At 39.2% G+C, this 25,472-nt stretch overlaps 1 protein-coding gene and 1 non-coding gene across 4 annotated transcripts in view; one reads left to right on the top strand and one right to left on the bottom strand.

The window, feature by feature from the left end:
• The window catches only part of NBAS (NBAS subunit of NRZ tethering complex), a 339,328-nt gene that overhangs the window by 222,231 nt on the left and 91,625 nt on the right, over positions 1 to 25,472 (bottom strand). For all 3 annotated transcript variants that reach the window (XM_047852270.1, XM_047852271.1, XM_047852272.1), the window contains exons 20-21: positions 22,411 to 22,515; positions 21,633 to 21,769 (exon numbers count right to left, since the gene is read on the bottom strand). In XM_047852270.1, the coding sequence (XP_047708226.1) occupies positions 21,633 to 21,769; positions 22,411 to 22,515 (242 nt within the window). The remainder of the gene's footprint in view (positions 1 to 21,632; positions 21,770 to 22,410; positions 22,516 to 25,472) is intronic.
• Positions 9,345 to 9,450, top strand: LOC125163114 (U6 spliceosomal RNA). Its single transcript, XR_007151284.1, has one exon. It is a non-coding gene; the product is annotated as a U6 spliceosomal RNA (small nuclear RNA).

The raw sequence follows: 25,472 nt of genomic DNA, 5'->3' as shown, positions 1-25,472 counted from the left end.
GGATTCAGTTTCATTAATAAATGACTTAGAAGATCCAGCAGATTAAAGAGCTATCTTGAAACTTCCCAGTATTCTCGGATGTTAGCAATGTGTGAGAGAGACCACAGTGAAAACACCACCACTCCAGGACTTGGACTCTCCCCCTGTCCCCACCAGCTATATCCCTGGGACCCACCTGTGTAATCTATTTGTTAAATACTGTAATATTATCTGCCCCAAATGAAGACAAAACTAGACAAACATTCTTGAACTCTAATGCATTATAATTAGGAGAATGCTCTCCAAAGTCTAACCTCTGTGACAGAACGCCACCCTGCACAGCTGTGAGGTCTTGATCAAGTTATTCAACCTGCCTGTGCCTCAATTTCCCCATGAGTGAAATAGAATAATAGTATTAGACTCATTTGGATTTGGGAAGAATCAAATTAGTACATCTAGAGACTTTAGAGTAGTACCTGGTATATAAAAAGTGTCCAACCATTATAAAAAGCATCATTATTCCCAACACCAGCAAGGTTTTCATGGGCAGTGAAGTACAAGATCGATGTAACTGGGTGACGTTTCAAGATCTACCTGATGATGAGTAGTAACACCACATAAATAACATCAATGATTATACTGACAAATACCTAACAAGTGCAATAAAGTCTGCGGACACCGGCCTCAATAGATGGCACCTGGCCAACGCAATGCGCAGTGATAAGAAGTGATGAGCTGATCCATGAGGCAGAAATAAGCAACAACATCCACAAGGCATCATCTCTCTCCCAAATGCTTCACACAAAGTTTGAAGATAAATTTTTTACCACAGGCAAAGGGTGGCTTGATTATTTCTGAGAACTGGTCTGCAAAATCACTGACACTTAAGGGAAAGCCACAAACTCCAAAGGAAGAAACTGTCAGAAAGGTTAAGAAAGGTTATTCTTGGGGCACCTGGGTGGCTCGGTCGGTTAGGCGGCCGACTTCGGCTCAGGTCATGATTTCGCGGTCCGTGAGTTCGAGCTCAGTGTCGGGCTCTGTGCTGACAGCTCAGAGCCTGGAGCCTGTTTCAGATTCTGTATCTCCCTCTCTCTCTCTCTGACCCTCCCCCGTTCATATTCTGTCTCTCTCTGTCTCAAAAATAAACGTTAAAAAAAAAAAAAGGCTACTCTTCACAAAGATGTTTGCTGTCAATAAAACAAGGGGCGACAGAAGAGAGAGGTCAGTGATAGGAAAACTATCCCCTACACCACCACCTCCCTTGTCCCTTGGACAGAGGGCCCTGATTTTGAGGAAGAGGCACTCAAGGTCCCCGAACAACAAATACTTATGTTTGCTATAAGGAAAGTTACTAGGAGAAAAAAAGGCATTCTCAAACCCAACTTCAATGGCATATATTTCACTAAGAATAAGCTAAAACAGACAACATTAAAAAAAAAAATCCCCCAAACAAAACATTTATGTAGTAATTTTTACATTCAGCATTTGGTGCTACACACAACCAATATTTATAAATGTTTCTAGTTTTTTATTTTTATTATTTTCATGTTTATATTTATAATATTGCACCTATCGGAAATAAGTGCTCAACCTAAAACTGGTAAGTTATGACTTTCATTTGTAGCATAAACTCAACTATAGTTTCAGCACTGCCAGGATTTCATGCAGTAAGGGGAGAAGCTATATCACATGTGATGATACTGAAAGATCTGAGGTCTAAGAGCCAACTGAGGATTGATGAGGACGATCCTCATCCTGGGGAGACCCAAAACTACACGTGCCAACTACCATCAGGGAGGTAACACAAGAGAAATCCAATTTCGCTCCCTGTTCTGTTACTTAGACTGACATAAAACCAGTAGAGAGAATAAAAGCAACACTCTCCTTTCACATTACTTGAAGATAACAAGACCCTGACAAATCTCCTTTGGTCTATTAATTAAACCAGAAGAACCTTCCAGGACAAAGATAGAAGTATATGACATCTGAATTTATCAACTACAAAACTAAAGAAATGTACCAAAATGTTTATGAATTGTATCACCGTATATTACAAGCTCTGACCTGTGTAAGGTTTTGGTGCTAAGAGACTTTGAACAAAAGGATTAGAGAGGAAAAGAATTTTTTTACCTTCCTTTTATTCATATAACCAAAGAAAACGGCAAAATAATGCCTGTGCAGATCCCAAGCCACAGGAAGTGTAATTTCCCCACTGTCACCCTTCAAGATCGTGCACAGTCCTACCTCTAGACCTACACTGAATGGACATTTCAGACATAGTGCTTACTATGTATGAGCACAAATATAAAGTTGTAAGCAATTATACATATTCATGAATACATGAAGTCAACAGTCTCGAGAGACAGACATTATCTTTGCCCTTTTACAGGAGAGAAAACAGTGGCACAGAGATGTTTACTAAGGTGCAAAGTCACACAACTAACAGTTGCAGCTGGATTTGAACCCAACAGCCTGGTTCCAGAGCCTTCGTTCTCATGCACTAGGATATCCTACCCATCTGACTCCCACCTGTTCCTGCTCAAATCCCCGCCTCTCACGGATGTTCTCAGACCATCCCAGGCCAGACTGCTTTCTTCCTAAATTCTCACTATTAATAACCAGACAATTCATCTGGCATTTACTCCTATTTAACCTTATGATAATATACAGGTAGTACCTTCTTCTCTGATTTTCCTGGAGTACTTCTCTATTATGTTCTTAAGTTCCTAGTATATATTTTGTTTCCCCATTAAAAGTAAATATTCCAGGGGAACCCCGAGTGGCTCAGTCAGTTAAGTGTCCAACTTCAGCTCAGGTCGTGGTCTCACAGTTTCTGAGTTCGTGCCCCACATCGGGCTGTCTGCTGTCAGTATAGAGCCGGCTTCAGGTCCTCTTTGTCTCCCTCTCTCTCTCTCTCTGCCCCTCCCCCACTCACTCACTCTCTCAAAAATAAATTAAAAAATTTTTAATGTAAATATTCCACTCTTTTAAGTACTCCTTTGCATCCATCACAACTCCTAGTTATATAGGCATAGTGTTACATGAATAATAATTTATAAGCGCATTATTTCATTTCCTCCTCAAACACCCCATAAGCTACATATTACAATTATAAATTTGCAGGAAAGTAAACTACATGGACTCAAAAATCTTCACTGACTTACTGAGTGAATGCATAAATGATTTATCAGTAGGAACGGATCCAGTGATGTTATCTTAATTCTAAAATCGGAGCTCTCAAAAACAAATAGCAACAACAACAACAACAAAAACCCTTAAGAATTGGAAAGGTAAGATTTAGTCAAGATACAAAACTTAGTCTGAACCACATGAAAAATTGCTCAATATCACTAATCATCAGGGATATGCAAATCAAAACCACAATGAGATATCACCTTACATGTGTCAGAATGGCTAGACTCAAAAAGACAAGCAATTAACAAGTGTTGGTGAGGATGGGGAGAAAAAAGACCTTTCTTCATGCAGTGTTGGTGGGAATGCGAATCAGGCATAGTCAATGTGGATAACACTACAGAGGTTCCTCAAAACTATATGATCCGGTAATTCCATTACTGCATATTTACACAAAGAAAATGAAAACACTAATTTGAAAGGATATGTGCACTCTTAGTTTACTGCAGCATTATTTACAATAGCTAAGATACAGAAGCAACCCAAGGGTCCATCAATAGATAAACGGATAAAGAAGACTGTACACACACACACACACACACACACACACACACGACTATTACTCAGCCATTAAAAAAGGTTGAAATCTTGACATTTGTGACAGCACGGATGGGCCGAGAGGGTTTTGTGCTCAGTGAAGTGAGGCGGAGAAAAATAAATGCCATATGATTTCACTTATATGTGGAATCTGAAAAACAAAACAAATGAATACACAAAGGAAAAGTAGAAAGAGACCCATAAATACAGAGAATTGATGGCTACCAGAGGAGAGGTGGGTGGGGGATGGGCAAAATGGGTGAAGGGGAGTAGGAGATCCAGACTTCCAGTTGTGGAATGAATCAGTCACGGGAATAAAGGCACAGCACAGGGAATATAGTCCATGGTATTGTAACAGTGCTGTATGGGGACAGACGATAAGCACACTGCAGTGAGCACAGCATAATGTATAAATGTGTCAAATCACTATGTTGTGAAACTAATTTGACATTGAAACTAATCTGACCCACAGTGTGTGTCAACTATATTTCAACTTAAAAAAGGAAAAAAATTAATCTGACCAATAAATGAAATCTATAAAAGTCAATTAAGACGACATAGCTAGGACTGATTCCTTTACAGCATATACCTCACTGCTACTGAGATTATCTGTACACATGGGTTTCAGGGTAGGGGCACTTTACACCCTCAGTACCTAACTTGCAGAAAAATCTCAGCAAAGTGATTCAATCAAGTAATTACTCAGCAATGCTTCACAAGGGAAGCATTGCGTTGCTCTAACTCTTGAAAAACTCTTCAAAAAAAAAAAAAATTTACACTTTGGAAGCCAAGTTGTATACAGTGGCAACAGGAAGAAAAAAATGTAGATTGATATTTAAAAAGACTCATAAAAATTATAAATTCAGCACTTTAACCTGATCTGAATGGATAGAAAAGTAGTCTTGATCCATGAAATGCATATTTACAATGTTGTCTTTAATTGGGCCAATCAATGCAGTGATCATTAGAAGAGAAAAAAAACTGAAACCTTCTGTGATGTTCCCAGATCAAGCCTCCCTGACTTTCTTCCGTAAGACTAAGCTTTGTATGTATTCCCGTTACTGCTGTCATTGCACAGAATTACAGATAGATGGTTCCACTTAGAATGGTTCAATTTATAATTATTTTACTTTACGATGGTGTGAAAGGGATATGCCCTTGGTAGAAGCTGTACTTTGGATTTTGAAGTCGGGTCTTTTCCTGGGCTAGGGTCATGCGGTAATGGTCCTCTCTCACGATCCTGGATGGCGGCAGGGAGCCACAGCTCCCAGTCCACCAAGCGATCACGGAGGATAAACCACCAATTTACTTACAACCCTTCTGTAATCATGTAACCATTCTGTTTTTCACTTTCAGTACGGTAGTCAATAAATTACATGAGGAGGCTCACCACTTTATTATAAGACAGTCCTGTGTTAGATGATTCTGCTCAATTGGAGGCTAGCATTAAGTGTTATGAACATGCTTAAGGAAGGCTAATCTGAGCTATGATGTTCAGTAGGTTAGGTGTATTAAATGCATTTTTGACTTAGTATTTTCAGCAATGGGTTTATCAAGATATAACCTCATCATAAGTAAGATATGCACAATTATTTACTTGTGTCTTGCTCCTTCACTAAACTATAAGTTCTTTCAAAGTGTTAGTCATTTTTATATTCTTAGTACAATACTTGGCATTCATTGAAAGCTCACTAAATACTTAGTGGATGGATAGATGGACAAACTGAAGGACCAAAGGATGAATTTGAATAAATAAGTAAACAAAAACAACCACTGAACTACAGGGGTATTTACAGCTTAAGATCATTATGCTTGCTCTGTGGCTAAAGATTTAGACAATGTACTTTAGTGTTCTTTCAAATGTTTCTGATTTAAGATTTCTGCAACAGACTGTACAACTTCCTATTGTATATCGTGCCCTCAGGAACACTGTAATACTGTAAATTGCAGGTGACTCTGGGCCTATGTGTATGGGTACGCATAAGCACAGAGATGTGAAATGTCCTAAGCTTTAGACAAAGAAGCACAAAGGTGGTTTGCCTTAAGATGTTGCTGTATGTGTCTATCCATACCCTTTCCGTCATGAGTTCTTTGGGTCTAGGCCAAATTACACTGCAGACTGACTTACAGTCACAACTAAAGAAATGAAAACCCCAAAAATGAAGAGGGAGAGGCTCTCATGTCAATTGCACAGGCTGTGGTTAGAAGACAATGGTCCAGGTATCTGTAGTGCAAGTAATTCTAATACATCTCTACTGCTGATGAAGTTCAAAGTTAAACTAGAGATTGTAGGAAGAGAAAGAAAGCAACGTGTTGGAGAATTTGGAGGAAATGGCATTTCTTTTTTAAGTTTTACTTATTTTATTTTTTAATTTTTTTTAACATTTATTTTTGAGACAGAGAGAGAGCATGAACAGGGGAGGGTCAGAGAAAGAGGGAGACACACAGAATCTGAAACAGGCTCCAGGCTCCGAGCTGTCAGCACAGAGCCCGACGCGGGGCTTGAACCCACAGACCGCGAGATCATGACCTGAGCCGAAGTCGGACGCTCAACCAACTGAGCCATCCAGGCGCCCCTTATTTATTTATTTTGAGAGAGCAAGTGAGCAAGTGAGAGCGAGGGAGGCGCAGAGAGAGAGGAGAGGGAGAAAATCCCAAGCATGCTCCGCGTGTTGTCAGCACGGAGCCCAACGCGGGGCTTGAACCCACAAACTGCCAAGACCGTTACCTGAGCCGAAATCAAGAGCTGGCGGCTTAACTGACTGAGCCACCCAGCAGCCCCGGTCTTATATTTTTTATTATAGATTCCTACTACTTAATAAGCACTCATCCACCCAATCGGAAACAAGAAGTACAGTAAGAGGCGAGGGAGTTGACCCTGGAATAAAAACAGGCTCCAAGTTATTCACTAACAAAAAATATCAAATAAATAGCCCTATACCTGTATTGCTAGGTCATTTTCTATAATTTTCAGATTAAGGAAACCCATTACAGATTAATTTAACCCATTGTAAATTAAGAAATCCTTTTGGATCAACTTCACAGAGAAGCTAACTTTAGAGCACACACAGTGTGATTAAATAAAAGTGCATTATGGGAAAGGACAAAGTATGTTCCATAACAACCGGGATAGGAACTCAACTAGTGAGATGAACAAACCCACATGTCCAGCATCCAATCAAAAATACCAGATATGTAAAAAAGCAGGAAATTATGGCCTGTAACCAGGACAATTACCAATTTATTTAAAACACCAATATACCATGCGGTAGACATAGAGAATTTTTTAAAAATCCAAATCATACTCCAAGGAATGAAAATTCAGCAGCAGAGATGAAAAACGCACTGATAGCATTGATAGCAGACATTGCAGAAGCAACCTATTTACAAAGACATAGTAATAGAAACTATTCAAAATGAAATGCAGAAAAACACCAAAAAAAAAAAAAATGAATTGTAAGACAAGATCAAGTGGCCAGCACACGTGGAAGCGGTGGTCCAGAAAAGAGGGTGTGTTTTAAGGAGGGGAGGTGGAGTGAGAAACGGTATCTGAAGAAGTACTAAGCACGTAACTCCTAAATTGGGTGTAGATCCAAGAAATCTCAATCAGCAGCAATGAGAATAAACACGATGAAAACCACGTCAAGGAGCATCATAATCAAACAGCTCAAAACGAGTTATAAAGAAAATCTTAAAAGCATCCAAAGAAAATAAGACCCACGATGTAAAAATGCACAGTTAAGAATGACAACTGACCTCATGGAGGACAACGGGAGATGGCAGTGCAGGGAAACCCTTGAAAGACTAACAGGAGAAAAGTGACAGCCTCGAATCCCACACCCAGCAAAAGCATTTTCCAAAACAAAGGCAAAAGAAAGACTTCCTTGGGCATACAAAAGCCGAGAACGCATCACCGGCAGATTAGCCCTGTAAGAGATGCCAAACAGAGTCTTTCAGACCGAACAAAATTGATACCAGATAGAAATTTGGATCTACTAAAAGCAATGAAGAGCAGCAGAACAGTAAATACATGTGCAAATATAAAACACATTTTTAATTTTTTATATTTCATTCTTATTTTATTTTTTAATGTTTATCTTTGAGACAGAGTGAGTGAGCAAGCATGCTAGCAGGGCAGGGGCAAAGAGAGAGGGAGACACAGAATCCCAAGCAAGCTCCAGGCTCTGAGCTGTCAGCACAGAGCCCGACGCGGGGCTCGAACTCATGAACCTCAATATCATGACCAGAACTGAAGTCAGACGCTTAACCAACTGAGCCACCCAGGCACCCCTTAGTTGTTTTGTTTTTTTTTAATTTATCCATTTATTTTAGGAGACAGAGACAGAGAAGGAGAAAGAGGAGGGGGAGGAGCAGAGAGAGAGAGAGTGACAGAGAATCCCAAGCACGCGCCACATTGGCAGCACAGAGCCCAACGTGGGGCTCCAACCCAAGAATCATGAGATCGTGACCTGAGCCAAAACCAAGAGTCAAACGCTTAATTGACTGAACCACCCAGGAGCCCCCATTTTTACTCATCAAAGCAAAAATGATAAAAAGGTATAGTTCATAACATATATAAGAGTTAAATATATGACAACAGTCATTCAAAAGCCAGCAAGGAGAAAATGGAAAAATACTGTGGTAAGGTTCTCATCTTGTACTTGAAGTTCTATTATACTATTTGACAGTAGACTATCATAACTACAGAAGTGTAAATGCTACAGCAACCACCAAAAAAGAAAGTACAGCTAATAACCCAATAAGGGAGATTAAATGGAATTCTAAAAGGAACCAGTTCAAAAGAAAGCAGGAGGGGTGCCTGGGTGGCTCAGTCGGTTAAGCGTCAGACTTCAGCTCGGGCCATGATTTCAGGGTTCGGGAGTTCGGGCCCCACATCAGAGTCTCTGCTGTCAGCACAGAGCTGGCTGCAGGTCCTCTGCCCCCCCCCCCCCTCTGCCCCTTCCACACTGGTTGTCTCTATCACAAAATAAATAAATAAGTAAACTTAAAAAGGGCAGGAAAAGAGAAAAAGGCAAGCAAAGAAAAAATGGAACAAGTGGTAAACCGATACCAAAGTGTTAGCTTTAAACTGAACCGTACTGAACTATGCATTATATATAAACAGCCAAAGCATGACCATCAAAAGGCAGAGATTCCCCGATTAGATAAAACAGCAAGATTCAATTACAGTCGACCCTTGAACAACGCCGGTTCAAACTACGTAGGCACACTTATATAGATTTTTTTCTGATAAATACAATCTCGTCCTATAACTATTTTCTCTTTCCGAGGATTTTTAAAGTAACATTTTCTCTCCATAGCTTACCCTATTGTAAGAATACAGTATATAATATAGACAACATACAACGTGTGTTAATTGTTTTTGTTATTGGTAGGTGCTCCACTCAACAGTAGACTATGAGTAGTTAAGTTTGGAGGGAATCAAAATTTAAATGTGGATTTTTTTTTTTTTACCATACGGGGTGTCAGTGCCCCTAACACCCACATTGTTCAAGGGTCAACTGTATATTCTGTCCATAAGAAACACACGTTAAATATAAAAGAACCAAAATATCAATGTACATCCAGCATTAGAAAGGTATTCAATCTGAAGGACATCAGAAATCTCATCTCTGGTGCACGCTTCGTGACACATATACTGCAATTGGGACGATACAGAGAAGATCAGCATGGCCGCTTCACAAGAATGACGCCCAAACTCATGAAGTGGTCTGTTTTTTCCAACAAGATATAAAAAGAAAAAAAAGAAGAAGAAGAAGAAATCTGATCTCTGTTGAGAGGAGAGAACAGCGCTCACAAGCCACTCCGTTTGTTTCACAGATGAAACTAGGCTGTGACGTCAGGAGTCAGGACAAGCGGTCCTCTCGGATGAGAGGACTGCAAGATGGTAACAGGAGAGGGGGTAAGAGATGCTGATAACATCTTTCTCGGTCTCATCCAAATATCCAGCAAATTGTGCGCTTACGATTTGTTCGTTTTCCTGTATGTATCATTCAATCAAAAATGAAATTAAAACCTTTAACTGCATTGGAAATAAGGTTCACTAAGCAACTTCTGGAGTGATCATTTGGAAACTCGGGTACCTGATACCAGGATAAGGGGTCCTGTCCCAGAGGAGCAATCCCAGCATCAGTGTCATCAGGGAGGAATACTCCCTGTTATACACATTCTGTTTATTCATCAGTGCACTAGAAGCTGAAAGATATCCGTAACTAAACATTCTTATCGACATGTACCCAAAACACCGGTACGGCTGCTGTCACTGCTACTCCTTTATCCTCTGCTACTACAACCACTGCTGTATGCTGAACACCAGCGACATGCCAGCAATGGTGACAGACGACAGCTCTCTTCGATGACTTAACCATCACAATACCTCCACAACGTCCCCATTCCACACCTGAGGAAACTGATGCGCGTCAGTGCCATGTCACGTGATCCCAACATTTACGTATGTCATGGAGTTTTTCTCCTACAGTCATTACAAATAGTAGCTAAACTTTTAGGATTAAAAATGGAGTACACATGGAGGTCAAAACATTTCTTAAAATAATGCATATACTTTGTGTATGAAATACGAATTTGATTCTTAATAGAATTTTTCTTATTACAAATACAATATTTAAACAGGCTTGCCTATATCAGAAATTGGGAAAGTGTCTCACAGGGTTATTTATATGTTAATTAAATATAGTGTGATAAAGAGATTCACTGCTGTTACAGACAAGTATTTACATATTAATGAAATCTTGACTGGAAAAGACATTGTGTGATCAAGAAGAATTATAGGGACTATTTCCCTAAGGTAATTCAACCATTCAGAAGATGTTATAATCTACTTAAGGATCACATGTACTGAATTATTGGTCAGGAGACTTAAACTTTGGAGGAAAATGAATAATGAAAGAAAAATCTCATCTCCATGAGAAGAGTATCATTACCACTAGCTAATGCTGAATTTAGTAACAGATTTTTAGGAGAATGTATTAGTTTAAAAAAAAAAGTACCCCCTCAAAAAGATCTTAATTTCAAATAAATCAGAAACTTTAACTGTTTTAAGCCATATTAAAAACATTGGACAATGTTACATATACATATGTAAAATGATAATGCAATTAAAATTATTTTTAAAAATTCCCTATTTCAGCAAATATTTCAACTAATGCCTTTCAAATTTTCTGCCTGAAGGCAGGAATAGAACTCCCTTCTCTGCTTATCCCATAAACATGCTGTGAGAATTACATGTGAAACGTAAAACTGGTTTGTAAATTAAAAAAAAAAAAAAAAAAAAAAGAGTCCCATGCTCCAAACAGGAAATGAACAAATCAGTACACCTTTATTTCTTTAGTACTTCTCAGAGTACCAAATACACAACAAGTATCAACACACTTTCCAAAGCCCATACAAATTCCTCTGAAATAAGATTCACTTCTACCTTAATCAAGGAAATTGTCCTAAATCCATTTTGTGGTTTTAAATAATCAGAAAGACAAAAACTAATGGAGTCAAGATCTAACGTGCCCACAGTGCCAGGAGACATGCAAACCAATCGCCCCACTGCCAGCTCCAGACCCTGTTCCCAGACAGTTGAGGTGATGAGCCTTTCCTTTCTGATCCAAACGCCAAGTTATCCTTGGATCCAGAAAGTGCCAACATATCCAACATTTGTAGAGGACTCTATATTCTTCTGTACTGATAGTCACCACAGAAGACCAGATACTTATTCCAAGCCTAAATACAACCCAATGTATTGTTCTTTGTTCACAGCAGTTCAGAAATAAACTGTACCTATGGGAATTGCATTCTGATTAGGTAACTAAGCAACTTTTCAATGTGAAAGGGAAAAGAAACACTTTTATTTTTCTCTTGAGAATCAAACAAATGAATGCAATGCCCTAATTTTTTCCATAATTATTTCATCATGCAGGCTACAGTTCAGATAATATTTCCATTACAACAACAAAAATATGGTGGGAATGACCAATAGAATGACCAACAGAAACTGCTTTTTAAAAATTTCAGAGAAGAGGGGCGCCTGGGTGGCACAGTCGGTTAAGCGTCCGACTTCAGCCAGGTCACGATCTCGCGGTCTGTGAGTTCGAGCCCCGCGTCGGGCTCTGGGCTGATGGCTCAGAGCCTGGAGCCTGTTTCCGATTCTGTGTCTCCCTCTCTCTCTGCCCCTCCCCCGTTCATGCTCTGTCTCTCTCTGTCCCAAAAATAAATAAAAAAAAAAAAAAAAAAAAAAAAAATTTCAGAGAAGAAAAAAGAAATCTTTATTAACAAGAGCAAGCTGCATAAAAACATAAAAAGAGATTCCTGATTGTTTTACTGGAAATCCTCTGCATTAATTCATTTCAACTAACAAATTAATTGGCAACATCTTTTGTACCCCGCGACTAAACAGTATAACACAGGTGAAGACTCAGGTAAAGACTGGGTAGGTAACACAACTTCATGTTAAATATTCAGATGGCTCTTTCCTCTTTGAACTTCCCAATATCAAAATCACACTCAACTTTCAAGATCTAGAGAAAACCTTCCCTCTTCCAAGAAGGCTTTCCTTCCAACAATAAGAGAATATTATGAGCAATTATATGCCAATAAGTTGGGCAATCTGGAAGAAATGGACAAATTCCTAGAAACATGTAACCTACCAAAACTGAAACAGGAAGAAACAGAAAATTTGAACAGATGGATAACCAGTAAAGCAATTGAATGAGTAATCAAAAATCTCCCAAGAAACAAGAATCCAGGGCTGGATGGCTTTCCAGGGGAATTCTACCAAACATTTAAAGAAGAGTTAACACTTATTCTTTTGAAGATATTCCAAAAAATAGAAATGGAAGGAAAACATCCAAACTCGTTCTACAAGGCCAGCATTACAGCATTACCTTGATTGCAAAACCCAAGACCCTACTAAAAACGAGATCTATAGACCAACTTCCCCAATGAACACGGATGCAAAAATTCTCAACAACATACTAGCCAACCAGATTCAACAACATATTAAAAGAATTATTCACCACAATCAAGTGGGATTTATACCTGGCAGGGCTAGTTCAATATCCACAAAACAATGTGACACATCACATCAATAAAAGAAAGGACAAGAACCACATGATCCTCTCAATACATGCAGAGAAACCATTTGACAAAACATGGCATCCTTTTTTGATAAAAACCCTCAAGAAAATAGAGATAGAAGAAAATAGAGATAGAAGGATCATACCTCAAGATCATAAAAGCCATATATGAAAGACCCACCGCTAACATGACAGGGATGTCCACTCTCAACAATGTTATTCAACATACTGTGGAAGTTTTAGCCTCACCAATCAGACAACAACAAGAAACAAAAAGCATCCAAATCAGCAAGGCAGAAGTCAAACTTTTACTCTTCACAGATGACATGATAATCCACGGGGAAAACTCAAAAGACTCCACGAAAAAACTGTTCGAACTAATCCATGAAATCAGCAAAGTTGCAGGACATAAAATCAATGTACAGATATTGGTTGCGTTTCTATACACCGATAATGAAGCGGCCGAAAGAGAAATCAAGGAATCAATCCCATTTACAATTGCACCAAAAACCATTAAATACCTAGGAATAAACCTAACCAAAGAGGTGAAAAATCTATACGCTGAAAACTATAGAAAGCTTATGAAAGAAATTGAAGACGACACACAAAAAAAGGAAAAATACCCCATGCTCATGGATTGGAAGAACAAATGTTGCTAAAATGTCGATACTACCCAAAGCAATCTACATATTCAATGCAATCCCTATCAAAATAACACCAACATTCTTCACAGAGCTAGAACAAACAATCCTAAAATTTGTATGGAACCAAAAAAGATCCCAAAAAGCCAAAGCAATCCTGAAAAAGAAAACCAAAGCTGGAGGCATCCCAGTTCTGGACTTCAAGATGTATTACAAAGCTGTAATTATGAAGACAGTTTTGTGTGAAGACACAAAAACAGATCAATGGAAAAGAACAAAGAACCCAGAAATGGACCCACAAACCTCTGGCCATCTAATCTTTGACAAAGCAGGAAAGAATATCCAATGGAATAAAGACAGTCTCTTCAGCAAATGGTGCTGGGAAAACTGGACAGAAATATGCAGAAAAATGAACCTGGGCCACTTTCTTACACCATACACAAAAGTAAACTCAAAATGGATGAAAGTCCTAAATTTAAGACAGGAAGCCATCAAAATCCTAAAGGAGAAAACAGGCAAAAACTTCTTTGACCTTAGCCACAGCAACATCTTACTCAACATGTCTCCGGAGGCCAGGGAAACAAAAACAAAAATGAACTATTAGGACCTCATCAAAATAAAAAGCTTCTGCACAGCAAAGGACACAATCAGCAAAACTAAAAGGCAACCAACAGAATGGGAGAAGATATTTGCAAATGACATATCAGATAAAGGGTTAGTATCCAAAATCTATAAAGAACTTACCAAACTCAACACCCAAAATACAAATAATCCAGTGAAGAAATGGGCAAAAGACATGAAGAGACACTTTTCCAAAGAAGACATCCAGATGGTTAAGAGACACATGAGAAAATGTTCAACATCATTCATCATCAGGAAAATACAAATCAAAACCACCATGAGATACCACCTCACACCAGTCAGAATGGCTAAAATTAGCCACTCAGGCAATGACAGATGTCGGCGAGGATATGGAGAAAGAGGAATCCTTTTGTACTGCTGGTGGGAATGCAAACTAGTGCAGCCACTCTGGAAAACAGTATGGAGGTTCCTCAAGTAATTAAAAACAGAACTACCCTATGACCCAGCAATTGCACTATGAGATATTTATCCAAAGACTACAGGTGTGCTGTTTTGAAGGGGCACATGCACCCCAATGTTCACAGCAGTGCTATCGACAACAGCCGAAGTATGGAAAGAGCCCAAATGTCCACTGACAGATGAATGGACAAAGAAGATGTGGTATATATATACATATGAAATCTTGCCATTTGCAACAACATGGAGGGAACTAGAGCGTATCATGGTCACTATCATATTGGTCAGAGAAAGACAAGTATCATATGACTTCACTCATATGTGGAATTTAAGATACAAAACAGATGAACATAAGGGAAGGGAAGCAAAAATAATATAAAAGCAGGAAGGGGAACAAACCATAAGAGACTCTTAAATACTGAGAACAAACTGAGGGTTGCTAGAGGGGGTATGGGTGGTGGATGGGCTAAATGGGCAAGGGGCATTAAGGAGGACACCTGTTGAGATGAGCACTGGGTGTTATATGTAAAGGATGAATCACTGGATTCTACTCCTGAAATCATTATTGCACTATATGCTAACTAACTTGGATGTATATTAAAAATAAATATTTTTAAATATTAAGTAATTAATTAAAAAAAAGTAAACTTCTGCCTAATATTTCAGTTGTGAAGAATGGAAACAATGTCATCTGATCTCTTTAAGGACAAATTATTAATCATTTAAGTTATAAGGCAAATCAATTTGACCTAAATCAAATTTGTCCTACTTGGAATTTTAATAAAATGCATATTGATGTTTTGCTATTTTAGGACCTAATTTTTATGTTATTGTAATTACAGAAAAAGGCTCCATGTTTGGCTATTCAAACACAAGTGTTAGAAGATATATTAGATATATTTTAGATATATTCCAAGTTCCCTTCAGTTTGCACACCCTATTTATCACCAAGAGATGGAGAAGAGGCTCTCCACAGGAAGTCCAGCAATAATGGTAATGTAACCTTGCATCTCAAACTAGAGTTAGTTCGTCCTCATCCTATTCTTTGTTCGAGAAGTACTTTCGCAGCATAAACAGAAACATGACCCAGAGATGGCAAGCCACTCTAAGCCCTATTTAATTGTAATATTAATTTCACTGAAAGTATAGGAGTATGCCTTGAGGATATTATACTAAGTGAAATAAAAGAATCATAAAAAGACAAATACTGCATGACTCCACTTTTAGGAGGCACCCCAGAGTAAGCAACTTCACCCAGACACTAAGCAGAATGCTCGTGGTCAGGGGCTGGGTTGGGCAGAAAATGAGAGTTGTTTAACGGGTGCAGGGTTTCATGAGGGTAAAAAGAGTTCTGGAAATTGGTTGAACAAGGGGAACAGACCTACTAGGGAAATGTATGCTGAAAAATGGTTAAAATGGTAAATTTGATGTTGTATGTTTTTTTACAATTAAAAATTTTTTCTTGAAAAATAAAACAAAAACATTATAATGGTCAAATGGTCTTAACAGTCCCTGCACTTAACAAAGCCAAAAATATGCAAAGCTCAAAATACGATTTACAAATGCAAGACAGATCTAGTCATTCTGAATCGGACTGTTGAAGAACACAGTCGGTCTATCACCATGCTGCGTTATCAAGTGGGGCAGAGAGCACCAGAAAGGGATTCAGGCCTAGGAAAAGCAGGAATGATTCAGGGTTCGCAAGGGAATAAAATGCCAGGGACAAAACACGAGTTAAAGTACGCGCGGCACAAAAAAATCCCAGGTCTGCAGGTCACAGGAAGAATGCTTCTGCCCATTAGGTGCTCGTACAACTTATACTGTTTTTTCAAGGTGGCTCCAAATGAACACAGGCAAAAGTGGTTTCCAATTTCTATGCTCTAGAAAAAGAGCAGTTTCTAAATAGCCAGGTATATACTGACATGGGATGCGGCTGACCTCCTAGATGATCTAAATAGCTGATCACTTCACATCTTTTAGCCAGCCCCTTTGGATGTTAGCCTTAACGGTATGTCACATAAATTACTGTGGAACTAAAGGCAGACAGTGATTAGAAGTCAACAAATAATTCTTACAATCACAAATTCAGAAAAGAAATTAGAAACGTCAACACATTTTTATGGTTCACACAAGTACAATCTATCCACATGTTATAGCACACTTTCGCGGTCCAACCTTCAATCGCCAAATAATTAACAAAACTCAGATATTTATAAGCAAACGAACTGCCAAGTTACCACAGTAACAGCTCGTCTAGGAGACAAATGTAGTGTGCCGGAGAGCTGGATAGTCTACTTCCATCAACAGAGTTTTACCACTTACAATTATAAAATAGTTTAAATACAGTAATATCCCCAAATACACTAAATAATGGAATCTTTCCTTGCTGATTCTGGAAATAATCCAGGAATATAAATATGAGTATCAATTTTCATTATCTAGCAAATACATGTGTCAAAGAATTTCCTGACTGACAGATATTGAACAGAGTTTATTTCTACATATTAAAAGCAAATGAAATCTAAATGCAACGTGGTACCCTGGATTGGATTCGAAAACAGAAAAAGCATATTAGTAGAAAAACTAATTATAGCCAAATAAATCTGTCATTTAGTTAGCAGTATTGTGCAGTCGGTTCTGCTATCCTGTTTTGAAGATGCAAATTTGTTCCAGTGATAGATATGAGGGAACAACTTGGGCATAACACAAGTTTTGCATTTGCTGGTGCCAAATTTCATCCTCAAGAAACACTAAGTGCACACAGAAAACCGAACCCAGCCATGTCAGGCTACGCGTGCAGAGACGTCCAGACAGTCACCAGAAACCTCGGATCACAGAGTATGTTAGGAAGCCCCCATCCACATCTGGTGACACCACTTTCCACCAGATTTCCAACCACCCTCTTCCTCCACTTCCCAGTGACGCAGGACCTGCAACTCTCCCGACACCCACTTCCACGTGCAAAGTCCTTCTAAGGTCTTTTTCAACATAAGTGCCATATTTTAGTATTTGTGTGCCTATTAACCCTTTAACACATGTAAATAGTGTTAGTTAGGACTTTCATTTAGGTTCCTTTTTTTCACCGAACAAAGTTTTTGAGTCCTAGACCACTAACCCCACTGTTCCCATAAGCCCTGTGGTTTTCACTGCAGGATCCCACACAGTCAGTGATTTTAGGAATGTATAGGTCATGTTATAGCAGAACTGACTATTCCAGTGATAAGTTCTTAGTTTTGACAAGTGTGCTATGATTATATAGGAGAAAAGGGAAGCTAAGTGAAGGGTATCCAGAACTCCCTGTATTTTCAACTTTTCTGGAATTATAAAAATATGCCAATTAGTTTAAAACAGGAGGCATGTGAAGTATACAAGGCCAAGGTGCTAATATAGGATTCTACCCTAACAATAGTTGCTAATACTTAAGTAGCATTTATTTGGTGCCAAGCAATGCATTAGCTCATTAAACATTCTCACAATGCTGAGGACAATTCATGTCCATTTGACAGGTGAGAAGACCAAAGTGCATTTAAGAAAGTTATCCAAAGACATGAACTAGGCACTCGGGCTCTAATAGCAAAGCTCCTACCCCTCTTCTGCTACGCTACTTCAACAGACAACCGTTCAAAATACCACTTTTTAAACTAGGTTACTTCCATCATTCTGGAAAACATTCTACACTAGGGAAAGAGGCATAAAATGAAAAATCTAAATAATCTTTCTAAAACATGCCACAAGTATCAAAAATCCCCAAAATAAACAAGAATTTCTTTTATAAAAATCTCTATTAACACATATTGTGGGAGCTAATGAAGACAGTAAGAAATGTCACCTTAGTACTTTCATACAGTCAAGTACACTATAAAGTGGAAACATTTTATAGCAATGATAAACTAAGGATAGACAGCTAATAAAAGGATGTGGCATCTATGATGGAAAACGTAATTTCAAAGTTTAACAAAACCTGGTCGCATTTCATCATCGTCAAACACACATGACAATTTAAGAATGACAATATAAAATACAAGAATACCATACGCCACAGAAGTTTCCCAGCAATCATAATCATCAAATTTGGTGAGATCAAAACTGGTTAACCAAACTTTGGTTAAATGTCAAAGCAAAAGTTCTGCCTACTGGATCTCAACACAGGGTAGGTAACAGGTCAATTTGCTGGCATAACCTACTATCACTTTCCAGAATATTACACAGCTTGAACTCTAAAATGCAAAACGCTACCTACCCTCCCATGTACATTCTACACAGGGGAACAAGACACGAGGTCGTTCCCTTACGGATTTGATATTCAAATATTCATTCATTTATTCAATCATTCATTCATTCATTCATTCAACAAGTATTTACTGAGTACCTACAATGTGCCAGGCAATCTTCTAAGTGCAGGGCGGGTAAGGAAGGGAAAACACACAAAATCCCTGTCCTACCGGGGCTGCTGTTTTACTGGGGTGGGCAGGGGGCGGGGGGAACAAAATAAATGAGTAGAACACAAACTAAAGTAGGAGTGATAAATGCTAGGAAGAAACTAAAGCACGAAAGGAGGATTTAAAGTGAGGGTAAAATCGTAAACAGGATGGCCGAGGGAGGTCAGATAAAGTGGAGAAGACAAACGACCACATAATATGTCAGGTGTGAGTGCGATGGAGAAAAACCGGGTCGGGCAAAAGCTGTGGGAGGGAGCGGAGGCTACCTGAAGAGAGTGGTCAGAGAAGGGGTTTCTGAAGAGGGAGCCTTTGAGGGGAGACTCAGAAGGAAGTAGGAGGCCCAGTCACATGAAGATCTAGGAGAAGGGCACACCAGGCAGGGGGCACACTGGCCACAAAACCAGCCCCACGGCCGAGGCAGGGTGGCGATTTAAGGGACAGTGAGAGGCTCGTGTAGGCAGGAGGGAGAAAACGGGGGACTGTATGCCCTTACGCTGACAGCAAGCTGAAGACTGAGCAGAAGTTACACAGCCATTCTGCATTTTGGGAGCCACACATTTAGAGTTCAGCGACTTGTTTCAAAGCAATTTAACAGATTATTGAAAAGTCATTATTACTTGCAAAATACAAGTTGAGACAATGAAGGGCACTTTATAAAGCAGGATGAGCCGGGGGCTCTGTGGCTGAACAGTACATACAGCTAGAAAAAAAAAAGGCATGTGCACAGAAAGTTCTACAGTCCTTGAAGGCAGTAAATGAGGAAGTGGGAAGATCATGTTACTAGTTTTCAAACACTGCAACTGAGGGGGGTTAAAAAAAAAAAAAAGGCAGAAAAAGCTTCAAATGTATTTAGAGTCTTTTCGGCTCATTTCTTGCTCAGTTTGAAAGCGTGACGCTGTAAGCAGGAATTTCTGTTGATATATAAAACATACCTGATTAGTCCTGTGAAAGAACAATATTTTACGTGCTTCGGAATCCCTCCCATAGTGCCAGGCACAGGGATGGTGTTCAGCAAACAGTGAGCGGGGAAGTAGAGGGGAACACTCATACTCCAACAAAACAGACACTTTGTGTTCATCTGACTTGAAAGTGATTTAAAAATAAACGAACACCAAGTATTCAAACAAGAATAAACTTCCTCAAAAAGGAAACAATTCCTATAACTAGATCTTCCTGATCCAGGCATCCCTTAGAGTAGAACTTCAAACAGGGTAGAAGAACAGGGCTTCACCCACAGGCTAAAGGAGCAACGGAGTTGTGAATGAAGGCCGTGGGAGCCTTGGTGGAAAGTTCACCAGGGCGCCTCCCTTGTTCAAGGTGAAGTATATTCTACCGCACTCCCGTCAGGACAGCTTTTGATCTCTTTTATAAATGGCCACAAGGCGGATCTACTTTATCCAGTCAGCAAACATTTTCAGACACTCTACTGCACAGGTACAACCCTGGACTGTGAGGATCCAAAGCTAATAAGAGATGGTCTGTGCCTTAAAGAGTTGGTTTCGGGCTTCGGGTTGGATATTTATTAAAGATGGAGCAAGAGGGAGAAGAGCAGAAATGAAAATGACTGAAATATATTGTAAAAGGGGTTATGCTACAAGACCAAACAAAACGATCAGAACACAGGAAAAGGAGGACGTTTATGGAAGAGGCTCCTAGAAGAGGCCCCGCCCTGCTGGATGTCCCACAAAATTACGAGGAGACACAGACACAGGTTACTGTTAAAACTTATTATTTTTCCTCATGTTTTCCACCTGGAGCAAAATATACTCAACATGACCTTGAGAAACAAAAATTAAGCAAAAAAAGAAGAAAAAACAAAACTTTAACTATATTCATTTTAAACACATGGAGAAAGTAAAGACTCATAAGAAACCAATCTTTTCAAAGTTTGTCTAAGCAACACATCCCAACACAATGATCCCACGTAACTTTATCTTCTGATTACCGCCCCCCAAAACACCACAGCACTACAATATGATATACCTAACATATTTCTTGCAATTTAACTTGGTAACGGCAGCTCCAGTAAAGGAACCACGGGCATTCAGAGATAATCCAACGCTGGGCATGTAAAAATATTTTGCAAACCAATTCTGAAATTTCAGAAAATCGTATGGTTAAGTAGACATCAGAAGACGACAACCATAAAGGAACTCAAATTACTTTAAAAATTTTTTTTGGAACAGTAGCCCCCTCTTTACTTTTAAGGGATAGCCCTTTATGTATACTAACAATTTACAGTAGAAAAAAGTCATTTCTATTAATATTAGGTCTATTTTTGCCAAGGGGCAGAAAATAAATTATATTCTAAAACACTGGTAAATATAAATTCACAAAATGCATTTTATATATCACTATACAGGAGTAAAAGAAATATGAAGATGAAAAGAGCACCTCAAGCTTCTTTTTGTTCACTTCTATCATCAAAAGACTTTTTTTTTTTTTTAGCTTTCAGAGAAAAGCAAACAAAAAAAAAATAAACAAAGAAAAGTTCATGTTCATTAAATTAAGGTCATCCTGTTAAGCTAGATGCATTTTGGCTTTGAGAGCATTTAAAAATAAAATAGAAATAATTTTATAATCAGAAAAAAGTTTAAGTAGATTACATTAAAATTACTTTTGTTTAATACAGAGTATTCAGCATGAGACAAAACACTTATTATTTAGAAAAAAGATAAAATTCAGTAAACAAAGTCACATACCAAGCTTCAGGCAGCAAGACAGAATATTCATGTGGAGAAGTGGTCTCTGGGAAGTTGGAGAGAATCGCGAGGCGATGAGGAAGCAGGTCTGATCCATGATAAGTGAACAGAATTTCTAGGGCTTGTACATTACTTTCCTGTACAAACGGCAAGGGTTAAGTTTCCAATGTAAACCTCAGAAAAAAAGGAATGATTTTGTAGGACAACATCCAAAAACCTAAAATTAGCTCATTATGCAGTTCTGATATAAAAGGTACTTTGAAATATTTCCAATTCTTCCTAGTCTGCACCACATATCTCAATCTAATGCTATGAAAATTACTTATTTTTAAAACTCAGAATGATGAATAAACATTTTTAAAAATATAGTTCCAGGAGTGCCTGGGTGGCTCAGTCGGTTAAACACCCAATTCTGGCTCATGTCATGATCTCACGGCTCGTAGGTTGAAGTCCCGCATCGGGTTCTATGCTGACAGCTCAGAACGTGGAACCTGCTTCAGATTCTGTCTCCCTCTCTCTCTGCCCACCCCCCCTGCCCGAGCCCGGCCCTCCCCCATTCATGCTCGCTCGCTCGCTCGCTCTCTCTCTCTCTCTCTCTCTCTCAAAAATAAACAAACATTAAAAAACTTTTTTTTAAATATGGTTCCATTTTCTCTACATTAATACTACAACAAAAAATGAAATAATGGCAAATGCATGCAATAACATTAACCGAACGGCTCAGAGACTTAGAAAGTGTTAATAACCATAATTATTTTATTTACAAAAAAGAAATTACCCGAGCATAAGTTCTTGCTGAGAGAACAATATTCTGATTCCTGAACTTCTTAAAGAATTCAGCATCATATCTCTGTTCAGATGCATGAGGTACTCCCAGGATTTCCTGAGGGGAAAGAGCGACTTAATAATGAAAAGGCTTTTAAATATGGGTGACAAGAAAATATTAAAAAACCTTTACAACTCTGCCTCCCTAAATAAATAAGCCCTGAATTAATTAAACTATCAACTGTTAACTGAAGTAGTACATCTGCATTCTTGCCTTTATTGTGAAAATGGCTGTATTTATAAATGCTGTTAATATAAAGGAAAATTAAAAAGTAAATGAAATAGGCAGTAAAAAATTCATTAGAGTAGGACAACCAAAACCCACCACCTGCTAAAAACAAATAAGCAACCATTATACACAGCTGTGTAGGACATGCACCTGTGTCTGTAGGGGAACTTTAGATTAACCTTACTGCTGCCGGTGATCTATATAAAATGCAGATGGAACCATTCATTCGTTCAACAAATATTTATCGAGTGTCCACTATGTGCCAGGGGCGCTGTGACAGGCAGCAGCGATACAATGAACGATACACTTGCCCTGCCCTCCAAATTGCTTAAAACCTAGTAGGGAAGACAAATGAGCAGCTAGGAACAGAGAAAGGGAAACACGCACACATAGGAAAGGTGCTATGAAACTAGTTTTGGGAGGACGGAGAAGGCTTCCCAGAAGTGGCACCGAAGCTGAGACGTGAAAGACAAACGGGAAGGAGTCAGCCAAGGAAACTGCAGGTGCAGATCTCCCCTCTGCCACGTAGGACACAGGGCTCACATCTGCCATGTTTCACGCTGAACCCCAGATACCTAGCAGACTGCTTTCACATAATAACCGATAAATAATTTGTTGACTGAATTAATTTACTGAGGTAGGAAAGAGAGAAGAATGAGGAGGTGTGGAGGAGGTGAGGGAGGGAGGATGGAGGGTTGAGAAGGTCACTTGCAAACATGTTGGGTTTGGAACTTTAGCAAGTCTAAAAGAAGCTTCCCAGAAGGCAAGTGGATGGATAGATCTGGAGTTCTGGGGTAAGGTATGCGTTATATAGAGGATGTATTGTAATTAATACAAAAGTGACTATGACTTTTGGGATGAGCACTGGGTGTTGTATGGAAACCAATTTAACAATAAATTTCATATATTGAAAAAAAAAACAAAAGTGACTATGATTTCGAGGGGGATTAAGTTGAGTGAAACCAGCCTTAAGGAGCAACACCATTTAAAGGATCGGCCAAAAAAAACAAAAAGTAGAGTAGTGGGGGCGAGAGGAATCTGCACCTGAAAAGCAGATGGAGGAGCCAGAGAAGGAAGGGGGAGGGGGAGGAGTTTAACACATACTCATGGAAACCAAAAAAGCAAGCAACCATTGCAAAAGTGTTCTCCGCTCCCCGACCTCATCCACAACAGTCGTTTCCTTTATTCCCTCAGTTACACATCCTAGGACCGCCCTGGATCTTTCTTACCAAGAAGGAACTCTCTGGACACCTCCACGTCAAGCACAGACTTGTGAGCGACTGCTCCTTCCACCCACCCAGTCCCTGGCATTCCGGCAACTCCCCAGCCTCACGGACACATCCAATCCACCGACCCTAGGCTTTTTACCTGCTCTCTCTCCTCAAAGTCTCTTATCCCTTCTAACCAACTTAATCCCTGGCCCATCATTATACAGAGATTTCTTTAATCCCTTGCTTCTTTCCCTTTATCATATTCACCTGGCAAAACCTAATCCTTAGTCAAAGGCAACTATGAACCCTGATTACAAGTTACTGGAAGTCTCTGCAGAAATACTACAAAACCAAGCTGACAGTTCTCATTTCCAGATCTCAACACCGTTAGGGTCCCGATTCAAATGAACTCACTGTAAAAACATTCGTGAGGCAACCTGGGAAAATTGAATGTGAGGCGGATATCAAATGATGTTAGGGAATTACTACTCATTTTGTTAGAAATAATACAGTGCTATTGTGGTTATTTTTTTTAAAGTCTTTACCAATTACAGACACTACTTAAGTATTTACGGGTACAATGAGAAGACGTCTAGGATTTGCTTTGAAATGACTAAGTGAAAGAAAAGGCAGGAGTGGAGAGTAAGATACGAGATTGGTAAAATGGTTGAAGCTGGGCAGTGAGTACATCCAGGCTTATTATACTCTTCTCTATATTTTAAAGAAAGTTGGAAATTTTATAAACTCAATTCAAACATGCTGTCCCACAATGCTACAACATTTCCCTAACAGGCTTTCTCTCCTATTCTGTTAAGAACTTTTCCACAATTCTTTCATTCTTTCCAAACCTCCATCACCTTATTCCCATCTCCATTCTCGACTAAAAACTTGCTTCCTATACTTTAACTGACACTATTAGATGGGAAAGCTCTCATTTTCCAACCCACTAACACTGTACATCTACCTGTACCGATACCAATAGGATTTTCCTTCTGTCAGTTACAACAGAAAAATTATATACATCTGCTCCCAAAACAGCCTCAAACCCCACTCAAGCTCCGGATCCCATTTCTCCTATTTCTACAATCATGCCATTATCTCTTCTTTCTTCTGTTCAGTAAATTCCTCCTCACCCTCCACTGGTTCATTCCCATTGGTATACGAACAATACGTCTTCTTCCTTCCATGAAAAAAAAACAAAACAAAAAAAAAAAAAAACTCCTGATTTTATATACCCTGTAGCTACCCCCACCTTCTTGGCTCCCTTGAAACAAAATTTCTTGAAAGAGCTGCCCACAACTGTCTCCACTTACCCCCTTCCTGTTGTTTCCTAGACCCACTCAATCTATAACAATTCAAGTTCTTACACAGCATGAAAGTCCTTTCATCATGTATCCAGAAGCTATTCTAACCACCCCTCCTCTTTTGGTCTATGCTGCCCCTCCGCCCAACCCCACGAGCTGTCTCTGCCAGGTGCACCCCATCTTCTTAAATGCCGCTAGGCCTTTCCTCATACAGCAGGCTGCTCATCAGCACTGGCTACTGAATACAAGAGACTTCATTAGGAGTTCTTGC

This window comes from Prionailurus viverrinus, chromosome A3, assembly GCF_022837055.1.
Source record: "Prionailurus viverrinus isolate Anna chromosome A3, UM_Priviv_1.0, whole genome shotgun sequence".
Taxonomy (NCBI): Eukaryota; Metazoa; Chordata; class Mammalia; order Carnivora; family Felidae; genus Prionailurus; species Prionailurus viverrinus.
Note: the sequence above shows the minus strand (reverse complement) of the source record. Positions and strands in the feature narration are given on the sequence as shown.